Raw genomic sequence first — 26443 nt, forward strand, 5'->3', positions numbered from 1 at the left:
AAATTGATATGAGTATATTATAATATATACTGATGTGTGTGGCAATACTTTAGTTATTAAATTAAATTAGTGTTAACAATTTTATGTTATATTTGTATATGTGTTTTGCTATCAATTAGATCAACAAAAGTTGCATTGGAACCAAATTCCACTCGTCACTTGACCATGTGGAACGATCACAGTTGGCTTGCACTTGAACAAGTGGAAAGCAAAAGTGGGAGCTTTATTGTAAAGTGAAAGGTGGAGTTGATATACATTATTTCAATAAAATCCTCTCCAATCCAACTGATGAACAAAGGGATTTTCGCCCCCTCGTGTGGTAATATAGTAAGAGGTAGAGTGTTTTTCTCAAATAATCAGCTCTGAAGATAATCCTCAATCCACACTAATGAACAAATTCATGTATATTATAGGATATAAATAATTAAAATAAAATTCACACAATATATGTATATAATGTTTGAATAATTAGTAATATTGAGATGGTATATCAGCAGTGCAATGCTGAATTTCAAAGAATAATATCACTATGATACTGTATTTTGAAGAATAACATTACTATGATATTAATTTTTAAAAATAAATAATATTGTGCCATTTTAAAAAAATAATATCATAGTGATGATGATTTTTTAAGATCTATGTAGTATCAAAATGATATTAATTTTTGAAATTTAACATCACAATAATATTGTTCTTTGAATGCAACATCGACGTCCCCGGAGTCATGGTGCCGCGGTAGGACGCAGATTGTGGGCATATGGGTTCGATCCCCGTAATGGCGTAAGGGTCGATTTTCCTCCAAATTAGGATCGTAATCAAAGGATGTTGGGCGTCTAGGTTGGCCGCTGCGTGCGCTTCCCGATTTACCCTGGTGGCCGGTATAAACTTCCCCCGATTTACCCTGGTAGCCGGTGGGAAATATGTGGGACCGGACCGGTCAAGGATTGATTGACATGAGACTAGACTGGGATTATCATTTTTTTTTAATGACAGCATCGACCCCACTACCTCAGGACATAACATAGACGGTGGAAACATGATATTATTGGTGTAATGATTAGAAGTCTATTTCAAAAGGTGATCCCATCATGCACCTAACATCTATGTATCTGAATGAACCTTCTTTTATATACATAGGACAGACTCTAAAAAGATCATTATATATATAGATATATATATATTAAAGTTAAAACTTATTTTAGTTTATTATTGTTCTTAGTAAATGTACATAAACAAGTTTTATCGGAGTCAAATGTCAAACTTAAGCTTAAGCATTATAGTGCATTTGAAAATCACAAGAGTCTATATAGTTGGCTAGCAACCTTATCCATTGGGAGGCCACGAAGTTTAAATTTACTACTCTATACTAAAAAGATAAAACTCATCATCTTAGCGTTCTTACACGATCGATCTCATGACATTTATGAGAAGGTAAATTAAAAAACTACAGTTGGTCACTACAGAGGAGGACATTATTTCAACTTCGTCGAAATTTGATTCTTACCCACTATAACAAGTCTATCCTGTAATAACCAACTCAATTGTGTCCCAAAAACTTAAATTTACTACTCAAGTCAAGAAAAAGAGGGAGCCCAAACCATATGAGATGAGATCATGCTCCAACTTTAGATGTTTAGCAACGGAATCACATGCACGTCGTCAAAGTGATATATATAAAATTAAATACTATAATAAAGATGAGAATATATTAAAATAAAAATAAAAAATAAATATTACACTGTGCAGACGTTGGGATTATCTCATTCACTCTCTTCCTTGTATAAATTTTACTCTCTGTCTCACATGTATTCTCAAAGTTTTCATGACCAACTTCAATCAGTACAGAACATATGACACATGTTTGTTCCCTCTGTTGTTCATGGTTGGCAGGTCCAGCCATGTGTTGGTTTATGGAGTGATATATAGATGTTGTTCGAGATTTGGAAGAAGAAGGCCTTTCATTTTCGTTGGATGTCTGTTTATATGTCTTGCAGTAAGTTTTATTACATTTCAACAAAAGATTAAATTTGTCATTCTAACAGTTCCACATGGTCAATCTCACGATCATTTATAAAGAGGTAAATCGAAAAATTATAGTTGGCCACGATGGAGAAAGACATTGTCTCAACTTTTGTTGAGATTCGATCCTTGTCTACTTCAACAAATCTATTTTCATCGTAATCAACTCAATTATGTTCCAAAAACCGGCAACATGACATGCACCTTCTTGTTCATTATCAAACCATATTGGGGCGGCAACACTGAAAATTTCTCCCCATTAATATTAAAATTATCTAACATACGCTAAATGCTTAGGTAACTGTGGTAGGATTTCTCCCCATATTGGTGCTATTTATTTACACATAAATATAATAATTATTTGTTTAAAATATTGAGATGAATTTTGATATTTATTTTATTATTTTATATTTAAACAGTAATACAAAATCATAGCTAGCTAATCCGTCGCTAACTGAGAAGACCTCCAGCCGTAGCACGTTACGACACGTCCGCTACATAACGATGAGTCCGCGACATAACGAGGAGTCCGCGACACGTAACACTTGGTGACGCGCGGTACGTACAAACTGCGGAGAGAAAGAGAGCGGCTCGGCCTCGAGGCGCTCTAATAACGGCAACGGTTACGCCTCACCGACGCGTGTTCCAGCAACGCAATAAACAAAACGGCACGTGAACCGTTTTAAACGACCAGATGCACAGGCACGGTCCGGTGATCCCCCATCCTATCCATAGGCATACATTGTAGCCAATGTCTCCTTGACAAGTGGATCCTTCATCGCAGAGGTTGTCGGTCTAAATGCTTGTTCCTGCGGAGCAACATGCTTTGCTATCAATATTTAATGGGAGAAAGCGACTGGTCGGGGGCGAGCTGCTCTTCTGGTCTCTTTATTTACTCGGTGGAACCGAGCGCTCCTCCATCGCTCCGCTTCGGATCCGTTCGTCGCACTCTCTGGCGCATCGAGGTACCACTCGTTCTTCCTTCTCTCTCTCAACTCGTAGATCTGATCATCTGTTGCTCTGGTTTCGCGTAATCTCGATTTCTCATTGCGTTTGGGTGTCAAAGTCCTTGGTTCCTCGCTACCTGTGCTCGTACCAACGTAGATTTGCTGTCGGAGTGATGACCGAGACGATCGGAATGGTGGAGAGAAAAAGAGTCGGCGAATGCTTTCGCTTCAGGGCTGAAATAGAGGGTCTAGATCTGAGAAGATCGCTGGTTATTTCTGGAATTCGATTAGGTTTTTAGAAGGTCATGGTTAGGAGATGATTATCCAGATCACTCTGGAACAGGAGAGTAGGATCTATCACCTCTATCCTTTTCATTTAGTGTGGTGCGTGATTATACCGCCGGGAAGTGTCTCTTTGTGCGTTTGGGTTGTGCTTGGGTGGATTTGTCTTTGTTTTTGAACGGAACTTTGTCTTTGCCGGCGGTTACTTTACGTTTTAGGGTCTCTGTACTTCATCTTCTAGTTTTCTTAACATTGGCTTTATTCTTCGTACATTAGCCATCTAGTATACTTTTCTTGTTTTTCATTGGCTGAGTACACTTCATTGGCGAAGTCTCTGGATGTGACTTTCTTCTAACATTGAGTGAGGCATAATTATATTGGATGAGTTCGTATCATATACGAGCTGATATCCTTTCCGATTCTTTTATTTCGGAAATCGATTTGCGTAAGACTCACTTATCTCATTGGCTTATACACACGGATCATCCAGCTCTCACTCTCCGCGAGTACATTTTTGTAGTGTTTATACTACATAGATCTTATATGTTCATTATGCTGCAACACTATAATAATATCTCAATTAATTAAATTATTTTTTACATTTACTTAAGTTTCCTTTAACCTCGCCTTATCCTTACACCATACACTAACCAAATCAATTCTAACTTTTTAGTTATATAATCTATTAGTTATTTTTTAACCTATTAGTGGTATCATAGCCTCATTTTATTATCTCTTGGTGAGACATAACAAATTTTCTAGGTTATATTTCATTTATTTATTTATTTTATCCTTTTTGTTAAGCCCACGTGTTTGTAATTTTTTTTAAAATACCCTTCAGTTTAATATTGCCTTTGAAGGAATTCATTAAGATGCTGGTTATTTTTCTCAATTTTAATTAGACAAAATGCAAGTTTGTTAAGGTTTTAATTTCATGCAATTTATCATGTTAAATCACATACCAATGGTAAGGTGCAACTTTGTTGGGGTCGAAAGCATATATCTCTTAAGATCTAGGAAAAATTCATGCATGGTTAACAAGGATAAACATTCCCACAATTACTGAATATATTTAACACAACTAGGTGATTACAGATTACAGAATTCATTATATGATAAAGAAGTGTGGAATTCAGTAAATAAAAGTACCAAATAATCATAATACACTCACTTTCATCCACTTGCTCTGGATGTCAAATGTATGAAAACATTTGACCATCACAAGGCCAAGAATCTCGATTGGCTTCAATTTCTTAATCTCACCATGTACGTTAAACTTCTTAGATGTTCAACCATGTCCTAAAAGACCAAACTTCTCAATTCATACAAATGGAATCACGTCTAGGGTTTTTGCTTGATGAATAAGGATACAGGTCATCACAACTAAGTGACAGATTACAAAATTTGCATTGGGATCAACTGAGTTGTGGATTGGGATTTATATTGTATATAAATTTTCCCTTAAAATCAAATATTAATTATATATTAATTAGAATCAATAGAAACCAAAATGAAAAGACCAAAAGAGGGAAATAAAACTATGAACATTCAGTCAAAACAAACAAATTGGTTAAACTAGTCAATTTGAGACCTATTCATGACAATATTAAGGAGCTTCTCTTTGATTAAGAAAATAAGATCAAAGTAAATAAGTAGTGAAGGAACATGCTCTCATTAGGTGTCAAATGTGTTGGGTTGTCCATGACTTGTCCCAACATGACATAAACCATGCTCAGCATTGTCTTACCCGAACGATTAGGGATGTGCCTAGATAGGTAAGAAACATACTTGTAGGTTGAGCATAGTGCAACTCTCCTAGCTAGCATGTTGTGCTCAGTGCAACTTTCGTAGTCAACATGATGTGATCGATCTAGTATAAAATGAGATTGGACAAAGAAAGGCGTAGGAAAGCTAGCTTAAGCATGGCTATCAAGCCAAACAAGGTCTTTAATTAAAAAGTACAATACCAAAATAAAATAGCACTAGAACTCACGTTTATGATTTAAGGTCAAAAATGATAAATGAAATCAAGAAATGCAAATTTAAGGATAATTACCCTAAAGATAATTAATCATGGAATTAGAAATTATAAGAAAAATGCACCAAAAAATGGAAAAATGCAATACCAAAATAAAATAGCACTACATGTTTTATGATTTAAGGTCCAAATTTAAGAATAATTACCCTAAAGATAATTAATCATGGAATTAGAATTTATAAGAAAAAATGCACCAAAAATGCACAAATGAATTTTGCAAAAATACCAACCAAGAAAATTGGACTCCCAAAAATTCCCAACCAGAAAAATAGGACTCAAAAACCCAAAAATACTAGAATTTAAGATTAACAATATCAAAAGAACCCCTTAATCATATAATATATAAGAGGAGACCCCCCCCAACTCCCCCCCCCCCAAAAAAAAAAAGTTTTTATAAAACTTTGTATATTATACTTGTTATCTCTAAAATATTTTTTAATTTAAAAATATTAATTACATTAGTCTTAATTTTTTTTGAAAGTAAAGAAATATTATTTTAAATTCCCATATTTTAGATTTTAATTTTTATTGATTAATATTTTGTTATTAAACTAATAGCTTGTTCCAAGTTCTTCAAGTCTCTCGTGCTGAGGCCTATGTTAGCTTTATTGCCATTGCCAGTTGTGCTAGGTTCAACTTGTGAGTTGCATGCTTTCATAAAGTTGTAAGGATTGACCCTTTTGGCATGGGCTTTGCCTATTTCCACCCCTCGCTTGATCTTGGTCTTAATTGAGCTAGGTTAGGATCATGAACACCTTCTAGTTTCAGGTCTCAGGATTGTGCTATTGTAATGTTCAGAATGTATTTCTTGCAATGATTTTCTAAATTTATTTATTTATTTTTAAAGTGGTATCTTTTTACATCTTGAAATTATACATTTTCTGTAAGACTCCATTGAGAGTGTTACTTTTAAAATACCCTTGCATTTTAAAGTTTTGGGTTGTGCTAGAGTTTTGAACTTTGGAATATGATTTCAATAATGCATTGTATCGTACCAATATTGTTTTTGTGCTTATACTTGTAAATCAATAATTAATAATAATTGATCATGCAATTGATTAGATGGTTTAATTAATTAAACATTTGTAATTCTATCAATACCTAATAAATTTATCAATTATCTACTAAAATATTTATTGTTGGTGCAATCACACCCAAACAATCTTGAATGACGAGAAATACAGTATGTTTTGATGCATTTGACAATGGAGATTATGTGCATCAAATTTAAGTTGCATATGGAGATTGTGGTTCAACAAGGCTGAGTTGATGGTCGACTTGGCATGACCAAATTTGTTTGGTTTAATTTGATGGCTCGAAGGTTTGGCATGAGGTGGACTTGGAAGTGATTGGTGGGAGGCTAAAAAAATCTGCCGAAGTCTCTAATCTCAAACACCTTTCAAGCAATTTACTTACACCTAATTATTTGTGACCCTATTCCATAAAGAACATATTTTTTTCATATGAAGCTCAATGGCTGTAGCATCTCTTGATGTCCCACCTAGTATTAGTGAAACACATTATTTTGAGCACATGTCAGAGGTACAAGATTGCCATGGTATGGGTATGATCTGATGGGGAAGTAAGGAAGGTATGCTGGTGCATTCCTGGTGGTTGGGATGGACAATGTGGTAGGCAAGTAACATCAATGGTGTCCCTTTGATTCTTGTTCTCATCCTCCAGAACTCCCACCGCCACAACCTTCACCATGTTGGTATTAGAGACAGAGCCATGTGATGGCTGCCCTGGGCTATTGTCCAACCCTCACGGGTCCAAAATAAATAAGCCCTCATGCAGCTTATTATTATCTTTATATTAGGTATTAATTTTTTAACAAAATAAATAAATTAATTAATTGAATCATCAAACACAAAATGAAGGTGCTGAATTAAAATCGGATTGGGGCTGAACAAAATCCATCGGGTAGACGCGAAGATAATAAATATGTTGGTCTAAATCATGATTGATTTGTATCTGATTTGGCCAAGTTATGGTTGAATCAAGTTTAATTAGATTAAAACAGTTCAATTGATTTAAAACAAGTTAGGGAACTTTTGAGAAAAATAGTGTTGTGCTCCCACCGCCTCATTTGCAAGCCTCTATGCATCGGTTTCTTTTTATTTTGATTTTCTCCTTCCTTCTTGTTTTTTTCTTCCCAATAACTTAATTATTTTTCTTTTCTGTTTCTCCAATATCGTCTATCTTTTTTTCTTCCTCTTCTCAAAAGCAGCAGTCCTCCTCCTTCACTTTCTTTTATTGTTTTCTAGTAGACCAACATCAACCCTAGTCCTTCTTCCTCTCCAACAAAAGCAATCTTTGTTTTGTCTTTTCTTGTCGTCGGAGCTAGCCGAGACGGTTGAAAAAGAGGTTAAGACTTCTGTTATTTTTTCCTTTCATTCTTGTAGTTGTTTTGTTGTTTAATTTTCTTTTCTCTTAGTCAATTCAGGCAAACCAACAATAATTCCTACTATTCTATTTGATTTATCTTTTATTCTTATGGTTTACTTTATTTCTTGTCTTCGGTCAAATGCTAATAGTGGGAAGAACATGTCACTATAGCAGTTTTCCAACCCATAATAGAAAGCTTCAATTTTTATTTTGTCCAGCCTTTTTGTCCTTCACATTAAGTCCAACAAACAAGTAGTTTATTCGATAGTAACAGATATTGAATACTAATTTAGAATATATCGAGGCAGTGAGATCAATATTCGATAGTAACGGATGTTGAATGTTGCCTTTGGAGAAGACGAAAAGTACAGATGTTGAATGTCGTCTTCGGAGAAGATGAAAAGCAGTGGACTCTGTCGGCGATGGTGAAGTGAGAAAGAGGAGAGTAAGATGCTACAGCGAAAGTAAGTATTTCCATCAATTCGAATTCAAGCCTCCCTCAAATATAATTCCTAGATCTGTCCCTGGTTGGTATGGTTAGTGTATGGGGACTTGTACAACGGTCAACAGAAATCTAGGCCTTCTGGAAATTTTTAGTTCAGTCCAAACTATTTAATCTATTTATCTTATTTGTCAATTAAATTTTATTTTGATTTCCTAACATCACCTGTAACTACTTTTTCTTTATGTATCTTCACCTGAGATTACTTTTTTATTAATTGATCTAAAATGAAACTCCAATGAAGAGTTGGTGGTTTCTTGATTCAGAGTGTCTCGTGACATCATGACAGAACATAAGTCATAAAAAACAATTAATTGATGTAGATGTGCTAATATCTTTTTAACATAAGGATTTGCTTCAAGTAGGTTTTGATAAAGTTTGATAGTATATTGTATATTCATGATCTTGGTGAGATTTGTAACGGCCATTGGAGGCTCATATCTTGGTGAATCTAGGTTTGAGAATGCAAGCCATTAGGTAAATTTCATAAAGTAATTTGTGCATTTGGGACTGGAATGTGTGTGTGTGTGTGTGTGTGTTTGCATTGATTGATTGACCCAACAATTGGCAGATTGGTTGACTTCTATTGTTGATGATCTACAATTTGAACGCCATGTAATTTTTGTTCATTTTGAATTTGTTTTATTTAGATATAAACACTATAATCCAAATAGGGCAGTAGATCGTTCTGTGATTCAATTTGTTGTGATTAGATTTGAAGTTGAATGATTTCAAATATCAACTGAATTCCTCGAGTTGAACTTGAAGGGAGGCAGATTGAGAAGCATCATTCACTTGGTGGTGGTGTTTTGTAGTCATCTTGGTGTTGTCCATTGAGTGGATCCATTCAGCATCACTTGCTTTGGGTGATATGAAACGGCATTCTAAGGCACGGTCGAAATGCTATGATATAAATGTCATTTCTCTGAATATTGGGAATTTGGAAATTTCATATTGTCCTTGCCATCGTTGACATTGTCACCATCATTAGGATCAATGATTATAGACTCGTGTACTAATATCTGAGACCTCTGTTGATATTCTTGTAACTGTTTCTACTTCTATAGGTTTAACATCCCTGCTTTGATCATGAGAGGTCTTTAATAGTACACGAGTATCCCTATGTAACCAAACTGCATAGATACTTTCACTGATAAACTGCTTTTTGCATGCTATCTTTGGGTAACATATCCTTTTACTTAGAAGGATAATCTACTTCTGTTTCTTCATTATTTTTAGCTGAAATTCGTAGACTAATGTGTTAAATATGCTTTTATATGTTACTACCGTTGTAGATGTTTTCTGCATTGTTTATTGACTTGTATTCTCTCATTAGGTGTTCCAGTATAGAGGATTTAGTTAGAGGCAGCAAATGTAGAAGATCTGGGGTAAGTCATTATTAGCCTTAGTTGTATATTATTTTGATTGCAAAAATAAAAATAAAAATTCTGTTGCCCAGCTCTATTTTTTTTTGTGTTACAATAATAATGTTAATCTCTCAGTTTGTTTATTTTAACTGAAGCAGTTTAGTTAAATTGCATGATAAGTTTTTAAAGCTTGTAGAAAAGATTTTACTAATCTAGGTCAAAGATTCTTAACTTTAAGCAATTGAATTTGCAGTTTGATACTAGCTGTTTCAATTGTATGAATACTTTCTCAAACAATTTTTTAATTTAAATAATGATAGAACTATCTCTATTACGTCACTGATTCCGTTTCTACTCTCTGCCACCGTGAAAACATGTCATATCTACAATTTAGGTCAGAAGAACACCATTAAACAGCGGGCAAGTTGGCAATTTTTCATATAGGAAATTATAGTTTTTTTTTGCTATTTTTTGATTAAATAAATGTTGTTGCAGCAAGTGAAGTTCCTGATTTTTCTGATACTGAAACCGTTCTTCCTCATAACATTTAGCATTCTAGCAGACCTCTTAAGATCTATCTATCGCATGAATTTCATTGTCCTTTTTGGCTTTGGCTTGGGATAGAAACAGTAGCTTCTTCATGCCACTTCCATCAAGGTTTAGTGTAGGATGAACATCCTCTGTTCAAGAAATTTGTCAAATCTCAGTTTTCCTTGTTGCAGATATCTTGTTGCTTGCATGGTACTGTAATTCCATGCCATGACGAAAGGATATTATAATAGTAGACAACTGAGACTGGGTTACACAAACTACTTTCCAATAGATTGATGCCAAATAGCGTGTGATTGCTTCAAATAGATATGTCAAATCACTCATCAAATTGACATTTTCAGTGTGATAAAGTAACGAATTGCCAAACTTAGGCTGTGTCCAATTCAATATTTTTTACTCAATCACCTTGATATTCATCAACTCAATTGAAGTAATCCACCACATTTCGACTGCTTGTCTCGTCATGTGGACATTACTAATTGAGTCACAGTCAGAAATTCTCAATGTAGCACAATAATCACTACCTTACACAATCAGCAAGTCTTAGGTTTTAATAACTAGCACAGTCATATACCTTAACAAGTGGAAAGTACAGATGCTTGCCCTGTTGCATTAGAGATGATCCAAGTAAAATCAATGATAGTTATTCTTGTTTGCTCGTTGACCCATCCGTTTAGTGCAATTGAAGTCTGCTGCAAATTGAGTCAAAATTGTATCTTTAGACTGCAGACGCGAATACACTGTTTTGTAACTTACAAAATAAAATTACCCTAGATTTGGAGGTCCTATAATTTGGTATTCGTCTGCTTCCTGCTGTGGCTGGCATAATTGAAGACGAATGGGCACGTTTGCTTCACCTGTTATGTTGAAATTATATGGAATAGTTGAGCTTCTATCAATATCATTCATTCCCCTTGTTGCATGAACCTGATATTGATAATGGAATATTTATGTTAAATACAATTAATAACTTGTAAACTAACTAAAATTGCAAACGCATATATAGTATTTTGATCTACAATGGTGTGCATTTGTGACTGGTACCTTCTTTTGCAGTTCAATATTTTCTTGGCGAAAAAAGTTTACCTTCTTGTATAGTTCCATATTATCCTGCTGAAGAAGCTTTCCCTGCGATAAACCAGTATTTTCGTGAATCAGATATAGAATTGTAAATTTACTGATATGTAGTGAAATATTCTACAACCTTGCGATCCAATTCTTGAATTTCTTCTATCAAAAGGTGTTCCTGCAATTATTAGCACATTTAAAATAGTTGATAGCAAAAGGGAAGAAAATATAACTGAATGAAACCAAGGAAAGCTAGGACCTTTTTCATTCTGACTCTATTCTGGCTTGTTTCTAATTGGGTTTCCAGATTCTGTAGATCTTTGACGCTTAAGCCAGACAGCTCCTGCCCCATCAGTCGCCTGCAATTGGTAATGGTCTTTAAAAGTAGTATGCTCAAATAAATTAATTAAACTACAGTATGAGCATTTAGTTGGTTGTAGCTGACATACCTATGATTTTCTTGCAAGTTATGCAATTGCTGCCTCAAGCTGGCTGCTTTCTTTTGCCAGAGCTGGTGAACAGGAAATTTTACTTTGTAAGCCCACCACGGTATGATTTTTCTTAAGAGTAACAATACATGCTTTCAACTGAATAATACACGCTGCAGCCCTAAAAGATCATTCCCATCTATCTTAAGAATTGTTAAAGAATCATATATGTGAATTCCGAAGTGATTCCATTAACTGTTTGGAAATTCGTTTAAGCTGAGTAATTCCAAAATTGAAACTGAGAAGTTCACTGAACGTATTAGGACTTCTATAGACTGATGGGGAGGTGACTGTTGCAATGCCACCCATGCAAACAAATTTCCCAACTGAATCTGAATCTGCCACAGTGGATAGGTTATTTGGGCCAAACAAATATTATTTTTTATTTTTTATTGTGAAAATTATTTTTTTGGATTCCTTATGGCATTACATTCTTACCAATCTAATATAAAATAGTTGATACTTGTTTTTGTTTATTCTTATCTATTCCATCCTGTCGGAATAATTGTTATTCTTTTTCTATTTTATTCCGTGAAACAAACACACCTATGTAGTATTTGGTTTAATGGTGTGTTTGCTTCAAGGGTATTTATTCTATTGCAATGAATTTCTATATAAATACCCCAAATAACTATTCCTTGCTTGTAAAATTGACCTTCGAACACTTGCCCATATATACTTTTTTCAAATTCATATGGAATATTTAATCGTTGTTCTATTTTAGGAATGTTTTTTTTATATTACTTGAAATAATACATTCATCCAGATAATATTAGGTAATCTGGTCCTGCTGCAGTGTGAGCTGATTGAACCAAGTTGTTAAGCAAACTAGCTGCACCAGCTGATCATTCTAGTCGAGTAGGCAAGCTAGTTGGATATTTTGGTGCAATTGGACAGAATCAATTGATTGAGCTGACAAACAGGGCTCTGCTCTCTCTAATCAGGCCTATCAGATTGGCTGATCTGAGTGAGCTGGTAACATTTAGATGGTTTAGTCGCAAGGTAGGATAGGTCTACGCTGGCAAGGTACGCTATTAGTTCAAGTGATTATGGTAGCCTGATCAGCTTACATACATGGCCAGAAACATGCCCATTTGGATCAATCGCTGCAACCGCAATTGAGCAGATCACGGTAGGATGTCAAGGCTAGTTGTCATTTCTGCCCAAAACGGAATATGAATTTTGGTACAACTATTACAGTACATTTTTTCTAAGGTAATTTTTAATAAAATTAAAAGGCCATCTTTTATTATTTAAAAAAAATCAATTTAATATTTTTAAATTGAATTACTATATGTGTAATATTTGTATATTAAACTATTTTGGCAATTTACTAAAGAGGGCATATGTCTTTCCTAAAATATTCTTTTGTAATAAAATAAAGAGGCCATACGGTCACAACAAACTTGGTCACGATCGCAACGTTAAATTTTAAAAAATAAAATTAATAAATATATTTATTAATTTTATTTTTTAAAATAATTATTTTTTAAAAATAAAAAAATTTTTTAATATATATATAAATTTATAAAATTTAATAAAATTATTATTTTAATAATATATAAATTTATGTTATATATTAAAAAATTAAATTAATAAAATATATATATTAATTTAATAAATTATTTTATTAGAATAATTATTTTAATGAAATATTTTATTAAAATATTTTATTAAAATAATTATTTTATTAAATATATATAATTTATTTTAAATTTTAAAAAATAAAATTAATAAATTATAATTTATTAAATTAATTATTTTATTAAAATAATAATTAAAAATTATATTTATTAAGTTAATTTTTTAATAATTTTTTTATTAAAATAACTATTTTAATAAATTATTTTAAATTTAAAAAAATAAAATTAATAAATTTTATTTATTAATTTAATAAGTTAATTTTACTAAAATAATTTTTTAATGAATTATTTTATTAAAAAATTTATAAATTTATGTTAAATTTTAAAAAATAAAATTAAAAAATTATTTTATTAAAAATTTATAAAATTAACTAATCATATTTATTAATTTAATAAATTATTTTATTAAAATAATTATTTTAATGATTTATTTTTTAAATATATAAATTTATTTTAAATTTAAAAAATAACATTAATGAATTATTTTATTAAAAATTTATAATTTATTTTATTTTATAAAAAATTATAAATTTAAATTATATTTATTTTTGATTTATTATCAATTTATTATCATTATTCATATTATTAAATTAAAATAACATTAAATATATTTTATACTACATAATTTTTTATTATATAATTAATATTTTTAATTTAATTTAATTTTTATTTAATTTTTAAAAATAATATAATAATTAATTTAATTTAATTTATCAATGATATATAGTAAATAATTTATTATATTTTATTCTTTTCAAATAAATAAATTAAATTAAATAATATTAAATTATATTTTATACTACATAATTTTTTTTAATTATGTAATAATTATATAATAATCATATAATTAAAGTTATATATAATAATTTAAATTAAATACACCTTAAAATTCTACAGAAATAGTCCGCATGTGCAATTTAGTGAAGGTGAATCGTCCGAAACAACTGATATGACACTCCAACGTTATCAGTGATTCGAACGCCTACCAATTCCATGGACGTTCAAAAATATTCGAACTCTCGTGATATGAAAATCATTCGTCTCTTACCATAGCACCTTAGCCACATGTGCAATTAAAGCATCTTATTCAGTTCATCTAAATTAATGTAAACTTAATCAAAGGTGTTTAAAGACTAAACTATTTAATACTTGCACATGCCTACTTCATACAAGCATATTAATGTATAGATAGCCAATATTCCTAATCAAAATTTTAAGCAAGCTTGTATTAGGAGAATATTAATGTATTGATGGCCTTTTTAAATTTTGAGACAAGTGATAAGCTGCTCAACTTATGAAATAAAAGGTATTAGCTTTTGAGGATAAGTGATTAACTTATTAGCTGATCAAAGGATGGCAGGGAAGTGAGGCATTTGATCAAATCACATTCTTAAATTAGTCAATAAGAGTTCTCATTTTTATATTAATTTGAAAGTCAACTCCATTAGCTAATTTGTAACCTTATATAGATTTAACTCCGTTATCTAATTTGCAATCTTGCACTATAAATTTGCATGAACTTGAAAAAATCCTTCCTGCAAATCTCTCAAGTTCATGCAAAACTGAAGTGCGAAAGCTCCTTCCTCCAGCAATCATCTTGGTTATAAAAAAATTCAAATATCTAGTCCTTCACAAATATTCCCACAATCTAGGTTTGCAATTCCCTGCATTTGGAATTCAAATTATGGTTGGGGCATGGTTTGGTAAAAACAAAATAATATTAGGACTAGTTTAATAAATTCTAAATTAAAGGGCATATATAATATGGTAAGATGCCCAATTTTCTTTTCTTCGCCTTCTCGTTTTTGTGGAAAATTATTCGGGATTAAAAAAAGTTTCTTTTTTTACTCTATCATCTCCAGTTCCTCCTGTGAAAAATAAAAAAAAAAAACATTTTCCTCTTTCCTTTGTCCTGATGTTTCATCCAATTGAATACACTCATTGGGTTCAGTCATAGCCTGACAACAATTTTATGAATAATTTCCATTATAAATTGATACAAGGGGATTAATAAACGCTCTAAGTCAAATATTCCAATCCTTAATACAAGGTCATAAGAAATTAGAATTGGTATAAAGACAGAATAACCAACTTTTTTGGATAGATGATTTTAATGTTATTACGATATTTAAAACGTGAAAAAAATATTTTAGTATCCTCCTAAAGGGTCTCCGATTTTTAGAGCTATGGATTGCATGATCACTTTTCTAAAACCGCCATTAATTGACAGAATCGGTACTTTGCCGAAACTTAAACCTTCTATTTCATTAAGAAATATATAAACTTAATTCCAATTCCTAGAGAAGTAGCCTTATGTAATAATCGGTTTCATAGAATCCATCGATAACTAGTAAATTCTAAGATATAAATATTTAGTGAAATCAAAATAAATCAAGACAAATTGCAATGACGCTCAAAATGCAACTAGAAGCTCAAATTGTAAAGCAGAAAACAAAATTACCTTCACTTCTGAAGCCGGAGACGTAATTAGAAGCTGCTCCTCCTTTGATTTAGTGTATCGCTCGATGACAGACTTCATGCTGATATATTCAGATTTAAAAAAAAAAGAAGCAAAAATTAGAATGAACTTCTAAATTATACAACAAAACCGTTATTCACGGAAATAACTGTGTAACAAAAACGCTGAAAAAAAAGTTATAATGAGCACCGATAGAAGGAAATGGTTTTCCTTACACCTAATCTCAATTACAATCCCTCCCCCCTTGGCCAAATCGATCCCAGCACCGATCTCAACCCATCTCTTCCGCCTGATTGAGCTCCGCTTGCTAGAGCACCTGCTGCTCTGCCTCTTAACTCATTTCCTTTGCAAAGGATCAAGCTCTGTCACAATCTCAGGTGACCCTCTCCATAAGGAAAAGCAAGGAGCTCTTAATGATCACTAAGAGATGAGGTAGCTGCGGGGGTGGCGTAGTTAAAGGAACAGTGGATAGCTGCCCCAGTACCAGAGGAGGATCATACGAAAGCTGAGGAGAGTTTGAATAACTAGCATAGGCAAAAACTTGTATAATTTCGAATAGTTATTTTTTCCACAGAATCCTATGCATTTGTAGTTGACCTATAAATAATTTTTTATTAGCTACGATTTTTTGTCATGTCAAATCCTAATTTTTTAAATATATATATTTTGCAAAACAAATGCAACCAAACTTTACTCTTTTTTCCCCACTGATCCTAACAGCATTAAGCATAGAATATCTATTTTCAAATGCATGGGAAGTATAAACGATATATATAAATATTTAGTTTGTCAGTAAAATCAGTGCTGGGCACAATTATTTATAGAACCGTTTATTTCAAGTCGGTGATAAGCTCAAGCATTCATAACGAAACGGCATCTATCTTTCGGCAAAATGAAAAGCGCCTTTTATTTCTAATCATCTAGTGCGCTCCACTCTATTTTTTTATATGTATAATTATTCACATATTTTTAATTCCATATTCAGTATTACTAACGGTTATACATTTTAATACAATCAGTATATAATTATTCAATCCATCAAAATCTTGAATCGATTGAATTTATTATAATAATTATATAGTTTTCAATAATTATTATAATATAAATTTTTATTCACTTATTATAACTGTTATACATTTTAATTTTTTTATCCTTTTCTTTGTATTTATTTATTTATTTATTTTTAAATTTTTATTTAGTTTTATTTTTAAATTAATTTTATTTAAAAATGCCCTCATATATTTTTATTTTTATTTAGTTTTATTTTTTCCATCAATATGATATTTTTTCAATTTTATTTAATTTTTATTTAGTTTTATTTTTAATCAATTTTGTTTACTATTTTTTATCAATACTTTATTTTTAGAATTTTATATAAATTTTATTTTTAATCAATTTTGTTTATAATTGATTCCCTTTTAAGTGTCGAATTAGAAAGGTAATTTAAAAAAGGGACATTCTAATATGTTAAAAATTATATAAAATAAAAAATAAAAAAATTTGATAAAAAAATAATAAACAAAATTGATTAAAGAAATAAAATAAATAAAATTTAAAAAATAATAAACAAAATTAATTTAAAAATAAAACTAAATAAAATGTAAATAAAATTAAAAATATATATATAAGTATTAATGAAAAAATAATAAACAGTTTTAATTTAAAAAATAAAACTAAATAAAAATTAATTAAAATTAAATATATATATATATATAAGTAAAATAAAATAAAAAACAAAGAAAAAATGGTATAAAAGTCATTTGAATAGGAGAGAGAGATATAAGTAAAATAAAATACAATACAAAGAAAAAAGGGTATAAAAGTCATTTGAATAAGAGAGGAGGGGAGGGGGGGTGTGGTATCAAGGTGGTGGGAAAAGCAATTTGAAAAAAAAATTAGAGACAGACCTCTCATTTAAATAATGATCATGCAGAATCCTAGTAAATGAAACAAAAGAACGTGTCCAAATTTTTTATTGTCGATCAAAACAATGAAATCAGTGATATTGCAGTTCCTTAATTTATCCTAATGCAAAAAAGCCATAATGCAGTAAAAGAGTCACGTGAGACCAAAAGATAAAAAAAAAAATCATATTAAGCGTAATACGGTGAGTGCTAAAACGTCAAATAACAAAGAATCGTCAGAAATCTGGCGATCGTCTAACTTCTCAAATTAATATAAATCTCTAATTAAACATATAACATCAATTCTTTTGTATCGAAAACCTAGGAAGACCTTGCATCTTATCCAGTTATGATAGATGAAATAAAACAAATGTATTTTCAAAGTCACGGTTGTCTTATAAAAACAAAGAGATCAAAATCACCATCTTCTTGATCAGTGATGCGGGAGTTCCTTAATTTTTCCTAAAGTGAAAATGATAATGCAGTAAAAGAGCCATGTGAGAGTAAAAAGACGGTATTAAAAACTATATGGTGATCAAAACTCCTGATCGAGTATCATTCTCTAGATTCATTTGTAGATCGAGCAATTTTGCGACTCATAGATCATGATCCACGTATTACTTATATTAAAGAGCAGATCAGTAACTGATAAGGAGAAAAAGCGAGATCGAGAGGAAAAGACGTGAACCTGGTGTTGGAGAACTCGTAGAGCCTGCCGGTGCTGGAGAAGACGACGACGCCAACCTCCGCATCGCAGAGGATGGCGAGCTCCTTGGCCTTCTTAAGCAATCCATTCCTCCTCTTCGAAAACGTCACCTGTCGGCTCGTCGTGTTGTCGATCCTCCGGATCACTATCTTCCCTCTCCCCATGATCTACAACACAACGAATCCAACAATCGAAAAGGGTAAAATCGCAGGACGAGAGAGCAGAACGTCCTCAATCGATCAGATCTGGAGAAATTAAGGAAACAGGAGATCGAGACGATCGAAAGCTTAGTTTCAGAAAGCAGAAACGAAGGCGACGCGATCACGTACCTGACGCTTGTCGATCAATCGGTTAGCACCGGCAGCAGCTGATGAGATCAACGATCCCTAACTCCGGAATCGATCGGTGAGGGGACGGAAAGGGTGGGAAGGCTTCGGCTCCTCCACCGAGATTAGGGATCTGGTGGATGAATTGATGGATCGATTCATTGGCGGAGCATTTGGAGGAGTTCGAGGGTTGGAGTACGGACTGCGAGGGAAGGTGCGCCGCCTACCATATGGATCACCGACGCGTGGTGGGACGGTGTAGTAGGCATATATATATATAGAAGGGAGTAGGCACCAAACATCGCACCAACAATTTTTTTTTTTTTGCCTTTTTGTATTATTTGAAATTAAATGGAAGAGAAAGCAATTTATTTTTATTTTTATTTTAATAAAATTATTAGTTTCTAAAGTCTTAAACGGAGGAAATAATAAGGAAAGCCGAATTTAAAATTAATCAAATTGCGAAATGGTTGTTCAAGCTTTTTTTTTTTAAAAATTCTAAACGAACTTGGTTCATTTATTATTTAAAAATTCTAAATTTGCTTAATTAATAATGAGGTTGATATTTCAGATCTATTTGTTCTTATTAAACTTATTGATTTAGTTTAATAAATTATTTAAATTAATTCATTTAATTTGAATAAATATAAATAAATTAAATATTAAATTTATTTATAAACATTTAGTTCATTTACACGGTTCTATAAATAAAATAGATACAAGATTTAATAAAAAATTCGTCACCTTATTAGCACAAAACAATTATTAGCTTGAATTTAAACATGTCAGACTATAATTATGTCTGATAAATCAATAAATAAAATATTCTTCTCTAATATTAAAATATTGTTTTGTTCCACCTTACTGTAAAATAAATAGTTCGAATTCAGAACAATGGATATCAGCACAGAGTGTGTGTGCATCAATCAGAAAGAAAATACATGTTTAGGATAGAAAACAAAAGAAGGGCCAATTGATATTAACCGAGTTCTTAATTGAATAATTGTAAAAAAAACACTGATTAAATTAAAAATAAATAAATTTGGAATTATAATTTAGTGTAAAATAGAAAAGTAAATGAATGAAGTATTCGTGAATGTTTGGCCTAATAAACATAAATGAATACATTTGAGTACTAGAGTCTTGCAGCAAAACATGCCTATATGTCTTCTTCAAATGTACAAAGATGTTAAAAATGAGAAGTAAAAAAGATATTTAAGAAAAATCCCGATATCAAGTGGGATGATACCATGATAAAATGATATATAGCATCGAAAGGTCATCAGGGATTAGAAGTGTTATTGATGGTTTCTAGAGAGAAAACAGCACCAGATTTAGTACCATCTGAGATGTGTGAATTAGAATTCAATACGAAGAACACCCAGAAATGGAGGCATAAGAGATAAATTAATGCCAAAACCTGGGCCTTCTGATTCCTTCTAAGGTACACTGCACCGATCGATAATACAATATCAAATTGTCGAAGAATGGATCCTAATTGCCTCTGCCCGGCTTTTATTTTATCGCGGATGATTGCTGTTTGAAAAGAAGAACTAGATCGTTGCCATATTCCAGACTCAATGTCGACCTTTTCAAATGAACCGATTGCATCTGAATTTTGTGTGAGATCATTTGATTGCTGCGGAAGCCCGTTTTCCTCAAGTAGCCTGGAAACCGTCTGTAGAGGAGAATTTGATCAATGCTTGGTGTTATGACTGGATGAGTTCAAATAGGATTGAAATTAAATGGAGTGTAATACCTCAATCCTAAGTACCAATGTAGCTTTCTCAGAGGAAAGAGACTCAACCTAAAGATAAAAGTAATTTCAGTTCTGTCAAGGCGATATCAACCATGATGCAGAAGAAGCGCAATAAAGTCAATAAAACTACACCGTAAATTATCAGTTGTACTTATGCCTTCCAATGATCTAAAAGGCAAGAACAAATAATGAATGACAAAACGAGAGTATCACTTTCCGAGTTGGATATAAATTGTAACTCATGGGCAGATAAACAAACTATTGTCGATATTGTGGAGGGAATTAGTATGATAAAAACCAATACAGACGCTACAAAATGACAATTCCATAATGATATTTTATTATTATTACTTTTAGCAATAATAAATGATTTATCTCTTTAATATGTCTCAAATGAAAACATGTAGTAAGAAGGTAATTTGAGAATTCATAGCCTCACATAAGTTCTATCTTTTAGAAACATTTCGGAACAATAAAAATATATTTGCAAATTGCAAGTGAAAAAAAAATATTGGCACAGACCTGTGTCTGCTTTTGTATCAACCGATCAGTCAGCTGATCAAGCCTCTTCTTAAGTTCAATCTCAACGTCACTCGGATGCATGACATCTCTTTGCATCATATCCAGATTCCCTTCCAACATCTTTGCCTTCATACAATTCAAAAAACATGTGTGTGTATAAAGGGAGAAAATTTTCCAAACAGAAAATGTGAGATTGAGAACTATAGGCATTTCACATCTTATTTATTCATTAGAGCATATAGCATCTCATTTATTCATTAGAGCAAAAAGAAAATGGAATCCTGGACTGATAACAGAAAAATCCACAAGAAACCTTTGTTTTCTCTCTCAAGCAAATATTCATAAAGAAAAAAAAACTGAATATTCTTGAGTGTTTTATAGTGATAATGGTCAAGAAGGGCACATGATATATGGTTTTAAGGATAATCTAATAATCACAACATTCAATACACATCTTGTGTACATTTTTTTTTATTATATAACCAAAGATACTTTCCTCCATGTTAAGATAGTTAAATTCAATTGTTCTCTTTTCTTATATTCAATGTGTTTGAGATAGCAAATGCTTAGTGATAGTTGAAGGCTATGTACTCTGACTTTAGACGAGTGCAACAGTCCTTAAATAACAGATCGTTTCAAGTTTCTTAGAACAGAAGGATGGCCAAGGTCATGAGATGAGTCCTTGTCACAAAAACTCTAACAAAATTTGATATGTTAGTAAAAAGAATATCACTTATTGCTGAAATAGCAGAGATGAAATTCGGCCTAGAGAAAGTTTACCTTGTCCTTTAATTTTGACAATTTGTCACATATGAAAGAGTATTCAGCATCAAGAATTTCTTGTTTAATCTGGGAGTTTCGTAACGATATTGCCTAAACAAAAGTGAAAGAAGATCAAATTAAAACCTTCTTTCTTTCATTGCAGAATACAAAAGAAGGCGCAGATTTTTATGCAAGGTATGAGAAGTTCATGAAAGAAAAGATGTGTCTTCTCACAAGCATATGCTACAATTAGGAAACTATCAACAGCTTACTTCGTCTAGAGAAGGTGAATTCTGTTGAATCTTCAAGATGTTCCTTTTATATTCTACAAAAATAGAAATAATTAATCAGCTATACTAGAATAAGCAAAGGATTAAATGTTTTTTGAGAGTACATTAATTGAAATTGAGAGATTCAGCTTGTGCCTGTAGTTTTCACAATAAACATAGAATAAAAGAAAATTTCCTCAAGTGACTCTAGTATCTGTTTAGACAATACCCGAATCTAATGAGGGTGGATACAAAGAACACCATCTTTATGTTCCTGCATGTGTGAATATATGAAGAAATCCATGTTGCATGTGATAAGGAGGAATCTTTATGTGATTTACATTTTGGATAGAATAGTAGGAAAATAAGAAAAGGAAGTCATTTAATGTGTATTATATAAAGCTCAAGCTTCTTAAGTCTTCAAATAGATTTTAAGGTAATACAGCACAATCTAAGATAAAATAATTGCCAAGATTTTAACTTATTGCTAAAACAAACTGAAAGACAAACAACTGACAAGAACAAAACAAAGTGCCAGTATCCTGATTGCAGTAAGCATCAACATAAAGCAATCTAGCAGTATAGCTAGCACCGGAGATCTAACCTTTGTTAATAGGCAAATCTTTTTATTCCACATGTATCATGCTTGTATTGTGAGGATTGCTATGGCAAAGTACATGAATCCAAGATGGTGTGCCACAAGCTAAAAGAATATGCTAAAACTCCCTTCAAAGGCACAAAACCACACTCTCCTAAAGTCCAACTACATACTATGAACAAGCATGGCCAAAAGAATCAGCAAAATCATATATCATCACAACCTATCAGGAAGAGTCCAATAATTCCAAATTGGAAATATCAAACGGCTCAAGTTTCATAGAAACAACTACATAATATCTTGTTAAACTTAGTATAAGCTCTGCTACAAGAAGATAAAAGTGAAACAAAGACAAAAAAAATGCAATAAAACCATGTTTAGTAGAAAGCCCACCTTCAATAGCAACCTCTTTTAGTTCAACTTGTTGGCGAAGTTCTCCCACCCTAGTTACCTTTTAGAGTAAAACAATCAAATGACATGAGATTATGGATAAGAAAGTGAAAAGACAAAGAGTGGTGAAATACAAGTGATATGGTTTTAAGTATCAGCTAAGGCAATTAAGCTTAGAGAAATTCTGGTGGTTTCTCAGCCAAATGACCTTAATTTGCTGAATAAAATTGCAGACAAAGGTATAAAATATTTTCTGCTATAGACCATCAACAACAACAGTCTGACAATCAGTTCGCTCATAATTAATAACTTCAATAGAAAACAGAAAATTGCTAAAAAATTTCCATACTCAACTTCTTGCAAACTGATGTAAAAAGTCGGAAACAATAAGATACATTCAGCTAGGAATCAAAACATACTCCTCTTTCCAGGGTTATTTGAGCTGTTGCTAGAGATGTAGCTAACTCAGCATTTACAGTCTGCAAGAATGATTTTAACTTTAGCAAAGGTGAATTTTGAATAGAAACCCATTAATAAATCTTCAAAAGTATGCTATTAAGAGAGAGATAGATGGAGTGAGGGTTTGATAATTTGGCATGGTAGATCAAGAGATGCAGATACTCAAAGAAACTAAAACACCTCAAGCTCAGCCAACCGAGCAATTGCCTCCATCATTGTGCTGTTATGCTTCTGCTTCTCTCTTTCCACAGCTTCCATAATTTGAATCATACTCGTCTGCAATTCTGAGGCCTATAACAGAAATAAAAATCAGAAATATGTTTTAAAAAAGGTACAGACAGATTCTGAAGAAATGATTTTTCCTATTTCTTTCAATCAAGCTGAGGCTAAGAGCTATCTGGTATAACATTTATTAATTTCAGAAATTGTTACATGAAATTGGTAATGCTGATTGGACCAATCTTTTACATTCTAGACACTGCACATATTACAGTCTGATTCAAAGCGCTCTAAAATCACATGTCACTAAGATACACAATTAGAAATTGGAATAAGAGTCAGACCAGGAAAGCATGAGTGGAGGACAGGCATAAGTGCCTCATTAAACTCATCCATTGCCAGCACTACAGCTAGCGAAGTAGCATAAAGTAAGACAACGAATAGATAACGAAGTGTCGTTGTCAATAAGCTAAACTATTCCTCCAAAAATCCAGCTCATATGCTCAAATCAGACAAAATGTTGGTTACATGAAAATTGAGAAGCGTAGGTCAACATGCACAGAATGGACTTTGAGAGCTATTGCTGACTTATTGACAATAAAAGATGCTAACATCCCAACACAACTAGGTAATTGGCTTTCCTAGTCAACCCTGTGCAGATGACTATTGCTGGCTTATTGACAATAAAAGCTGCTAACAGCCCAACACGACTAGGTATTGGCTTTCCTAGTCAACCCTGTTTAGATGAACCAGAAGGGTGGGCTAGTTAAAAAATAGGAAAATGGGATGGTCTACACAAGCAAGGAACAAGAAAACATGAGTATTTCAATCCAGATCAAACTAAATATTTTCTGCTTACAATTTGGCAAGTCAAACAATCATTTTGGAAACAGGTGAAACCAATAGCAGAATGACCAACAGTGATTTGTATCTAACGTATAACAAATTGGATTACAAACCCATGTAGTTACAGACCCATATTTCATACCTAGATATGCTCTGTCCTTATCATTTTCATAAATGCTTTATCCTACATTATAAGTTGTTAAACTTGTTCTACCAAAATAAAATGTTACAAAATATTATCTTTTGGGAGATTTAGACATCATTGAGTGAATAAACTCTTCAGTCTATCATGAAAAGTTAACGATTTTGCTTCATGTACCATCAGGATGTTTTAGCTAATGGAATCTTGATATCCATATCTAGAAACTATATAGCATAACACAAGCATTGCACAGAATTTTTAGACATTCAATTACCTGTATCTACACGATGTCAACTGATTCAGCATGCTTTTGTTAACAAGTTATACTTGAATGGTCTTTTGATTGGAACAACTAACTCTTAAAGTGGAGGTGAAGTTACTTGAGAACCAAACCCATGAAAAGACTAGGTAAATTAAAAACCAAAAGGGAAACACTACCTCTTGTGCTTGTTTTTTCTCACGCTCCTCAAGTATTTTCTCCAAACTCTGCTTCTCACCCTCTAACCTGGCAACAATGTTCTCCCGTTCCCTGATGAACTTAGCAGCAACAGCTGCAATTTTTTCCGCTAGGATCTGTTCTTTCTTTCTCCTCCTCTCTTCCCTCCTCGACCGTATTTCATCATCTGAACCTGATGTGGAAACAGAATCACTTGATTCCTCGTCACTCACTGAAGAGCTTCTCGATTCACCATGAGCACCTGAAGAAGGGATGACTTCAATATTCCTACTATGACTACCACCACCAGCTTCAGTATTATTCTTCACATTTGAGATTCTAGAATCTACATCAGAACCACGAGACTGACTTTGATCGCCATCACCTTCTTGGAATTCTTGCTTAAACAATTCCTTCGTCAAATCCAAAAAACTAGAAGACCTGCGCGAGGGCCGTTCCCCATCTCCAGGTGCATCATCGGCACTAGCTTCGCCACGGGCGGCAACATCCGATCTCCCACTAAGCTTCACGAAGCCACCAGAGCCACTACGAGCACCCCTATCGATGGGCGAGGGCAAGGCAACCGCCCTCCTGTTGCCCACCCTGGGGACGGTGCGACGAGGGGAGATGATCGGATCGGCGGAACTGAGGATCTCAGTCCAATCTTCATCCGCTTCGAGCGCCTTCGCAACGCTCGAAGACGACAGCGCGCTGGCCTGGGCGGCAACGCCGGGCGGATGCGACGGCGGCGACGTCTTCTTGGGAAGTTGGTACTTGATGGGGCGAGATTGGCCGGTCTTCTTGGGGATCTCTTCAGGGACAGCATCGGCGGGGGATGCGGAGCCGTCGTTCTTGCCCAGCGACTCGGCCGCTTGCTGATCGATCTGAGGAGAAGAAAAAAGAGATTTAGCGAGGAGATTGTGAGCAGGAAGGATAGGGCTTGTGGAGTTCTTGCCTGTTGTAGAATGGACTCGGCGACCTTGAGCTTGGAGGAGATCCAATTCGCCATGGCCGGTGGACGATTGAAGGATGGCTAGTTCTGTGTCGGAGATGTATTTATATTGTCGCTCTGCTTTGGTGATATTTAATCCAACTGAATCGAAACAAGTAAAATCTTTTTTAAAAACTTAAATTTAGCCAAAATAGGATATAAAATTTCCTGGAAATAAATTAAAATCGTCCGCTGAAATCAATTTGATTCGGGACTTTAAAAAAATTAAAAGATATAATTAGGAGACAAGCATAATTAGCTAAGATCTTACATTCGTAAGGTAGGCAATTGATATGTATCTATTAGGGTGCAATTGTTCAACAAACTATTTAAGTATT

At 32.9% G+C, this 26443-nt stretch overlaps 2 protein-coding genes and 1 long non-coding RNA gene across 7 annotated transcripts; 1 reads left to right on the forward strand and 2 right to left on the reverse strand.

Moving 5' to 3' along the window:
- The first annotated feature begins 2901 nt into the window (after positions 1–2901).
- Positions 2902–12659, forward strand: LOC141844783 (uncharacterized). Of its 3 annotated transcripts, none has more exons than XR_012603197.1 (5): positions 2902–2987; positions 9516–9567; positions 11474–11534; positions 11634–11715; positions 12431–12659. It is a non-coding gene; the product is annotated as an uncharacterized LOC141844783 (long non-coding RNA). The 3 variants fall into 3 exon arrangements; XR_012603196.1 differs by having other exon boundaries at positions 12451–12659; XR_012603195.1 differs by lacking the exon at positions 12431–12659 and having other exon boundaries at positions 11634–11869.
- LOC141844782 (MADS-box transcription factor 23-like) lies at positions 9836–18938 on the reverse strand. 3 transcript variants are annotated; one of them, XM_074732777.1, is made up of 9 exons: positions 18716–18938; positions 18369–18553; positions 15759–15837; positions 11616–11677; positions 11426–11525; positions 11303–11344; positions 11185–11226; positions 10868–11025; positions 9836–10790 (listed from the first exon to the last, which is right to left on the reverse strand). In XM_074732777.1, the coding sequence occupies exons 2-9, from the start codon at positions 18548–18550 to the stop codon at positions 10772–10774; spliced, it is 684 nt and encodes a 227-aa protein (XP_074588878.1). In that variant the 5' UTR covers positions 18551–18553; positions 18716–18938; the 3' UTR covers positions 9836–10771. The 3 variants fall into 3 exon arrangements, with proteins under 3 accessions (XP_074588878.1, XP_074588877.1, XP_074588879.1); XM_074732776.1 differs by having other exon boundaries at positions 11143–11226; XM_074732778.1 differs by lacking the exons at positions 11426–11525; positions 11616–11677 and having other exon boundaries at positions 11143–11226.
- Positions 18939–19820: 882 nt separating this feature from the next.
- Positions 19821–26123, reverse strand: LOC141844839 (golgin candidate 2-like). The gene is made up of 10 exons (XM_074732826.1): positions 26070–26123; positions 25117–25998; positions 23652–23762; positions 23432–23491; positions 23016–23073; positions 22028–22080; positions 21774–21866; positions 20994–21119; positions 20472–20519; positions 19821–20390 (listed from the first exon to the last, which is right to left on the reverse strand). Exons 1-10 carry the CDS (start codon positions 26121–26123, stop codon positions 19995–19997), a joined length of 1881 nt encoding a protein of 626 aa, XP_074588927.1. The 3' UTR covers positions 19821–19994.
- Between the last annotated feature and the right edge of the window lie 320 nt (positions 26124–26443).

The sequence above is a fragment of the Curcuma longa genome, chromosome 14 (assembly GCF_044706935.1).
Source record: "Curcuma longa cultivar G26 ecotype Majalengka, Jawa Barat chromosome 14, ITB_CL_G26_1.1, whole genome shotgun sequence".
Lineage (NCBI taxonomy): Eukaryota > Viridiplantae > Streptophyta > Magnoliopsida > Zingiberales > Zingiberaceae > Curcuma > Curcuma longa.

Excerpts from the sequence above, each read along its gene's own strand:
- LOC141844782 (XM_074732776.1), bottom strand. The coding sequence starts at position 18,550 with ATGGGGAGAGGGAAGATAGTGATCCGGAGGATCGACAACACGACGAGC. Across the intron at positions 11,526-11,615 it reads AACTTGCAAGAAAATCATAG|GCGACTGATGGGGCAGGAGC; the intron begins GTATGTCAGCTA and ends TACCAATTGCAG. Across the intron at positions 11,026-11,142 it reads ATATTGAACTGCAAAAGAAG|GTTCATGCAACAAGGGGAAT; the intron begins GTACCAGTCACA and ends TATCAATATCAG.
- LOC141844839 (XM_074732826.1), bottom strand. The coding sequence starts at position 26,123 with ATGGCGAATTGGATCTCCTCCAAGCTCAAGGTCGCCGAGTCCATTCTA. Across the intron at positions 23,763-25,116 it reads AGAAAAAACAAGCACAAGAG|GCCTCAGAATTGCAGACGAG; the intron begins GTAGTGTTTCCC and ends TTTCTGTTATAG. Across the intron at positions 20,391-20,471 it reads CATTGGTACTTAGGATTGAG|ACGGTTTCCAGGCTACTTGA; the intron begins GTATTACACTCC and ends TCTCCTCTACAG.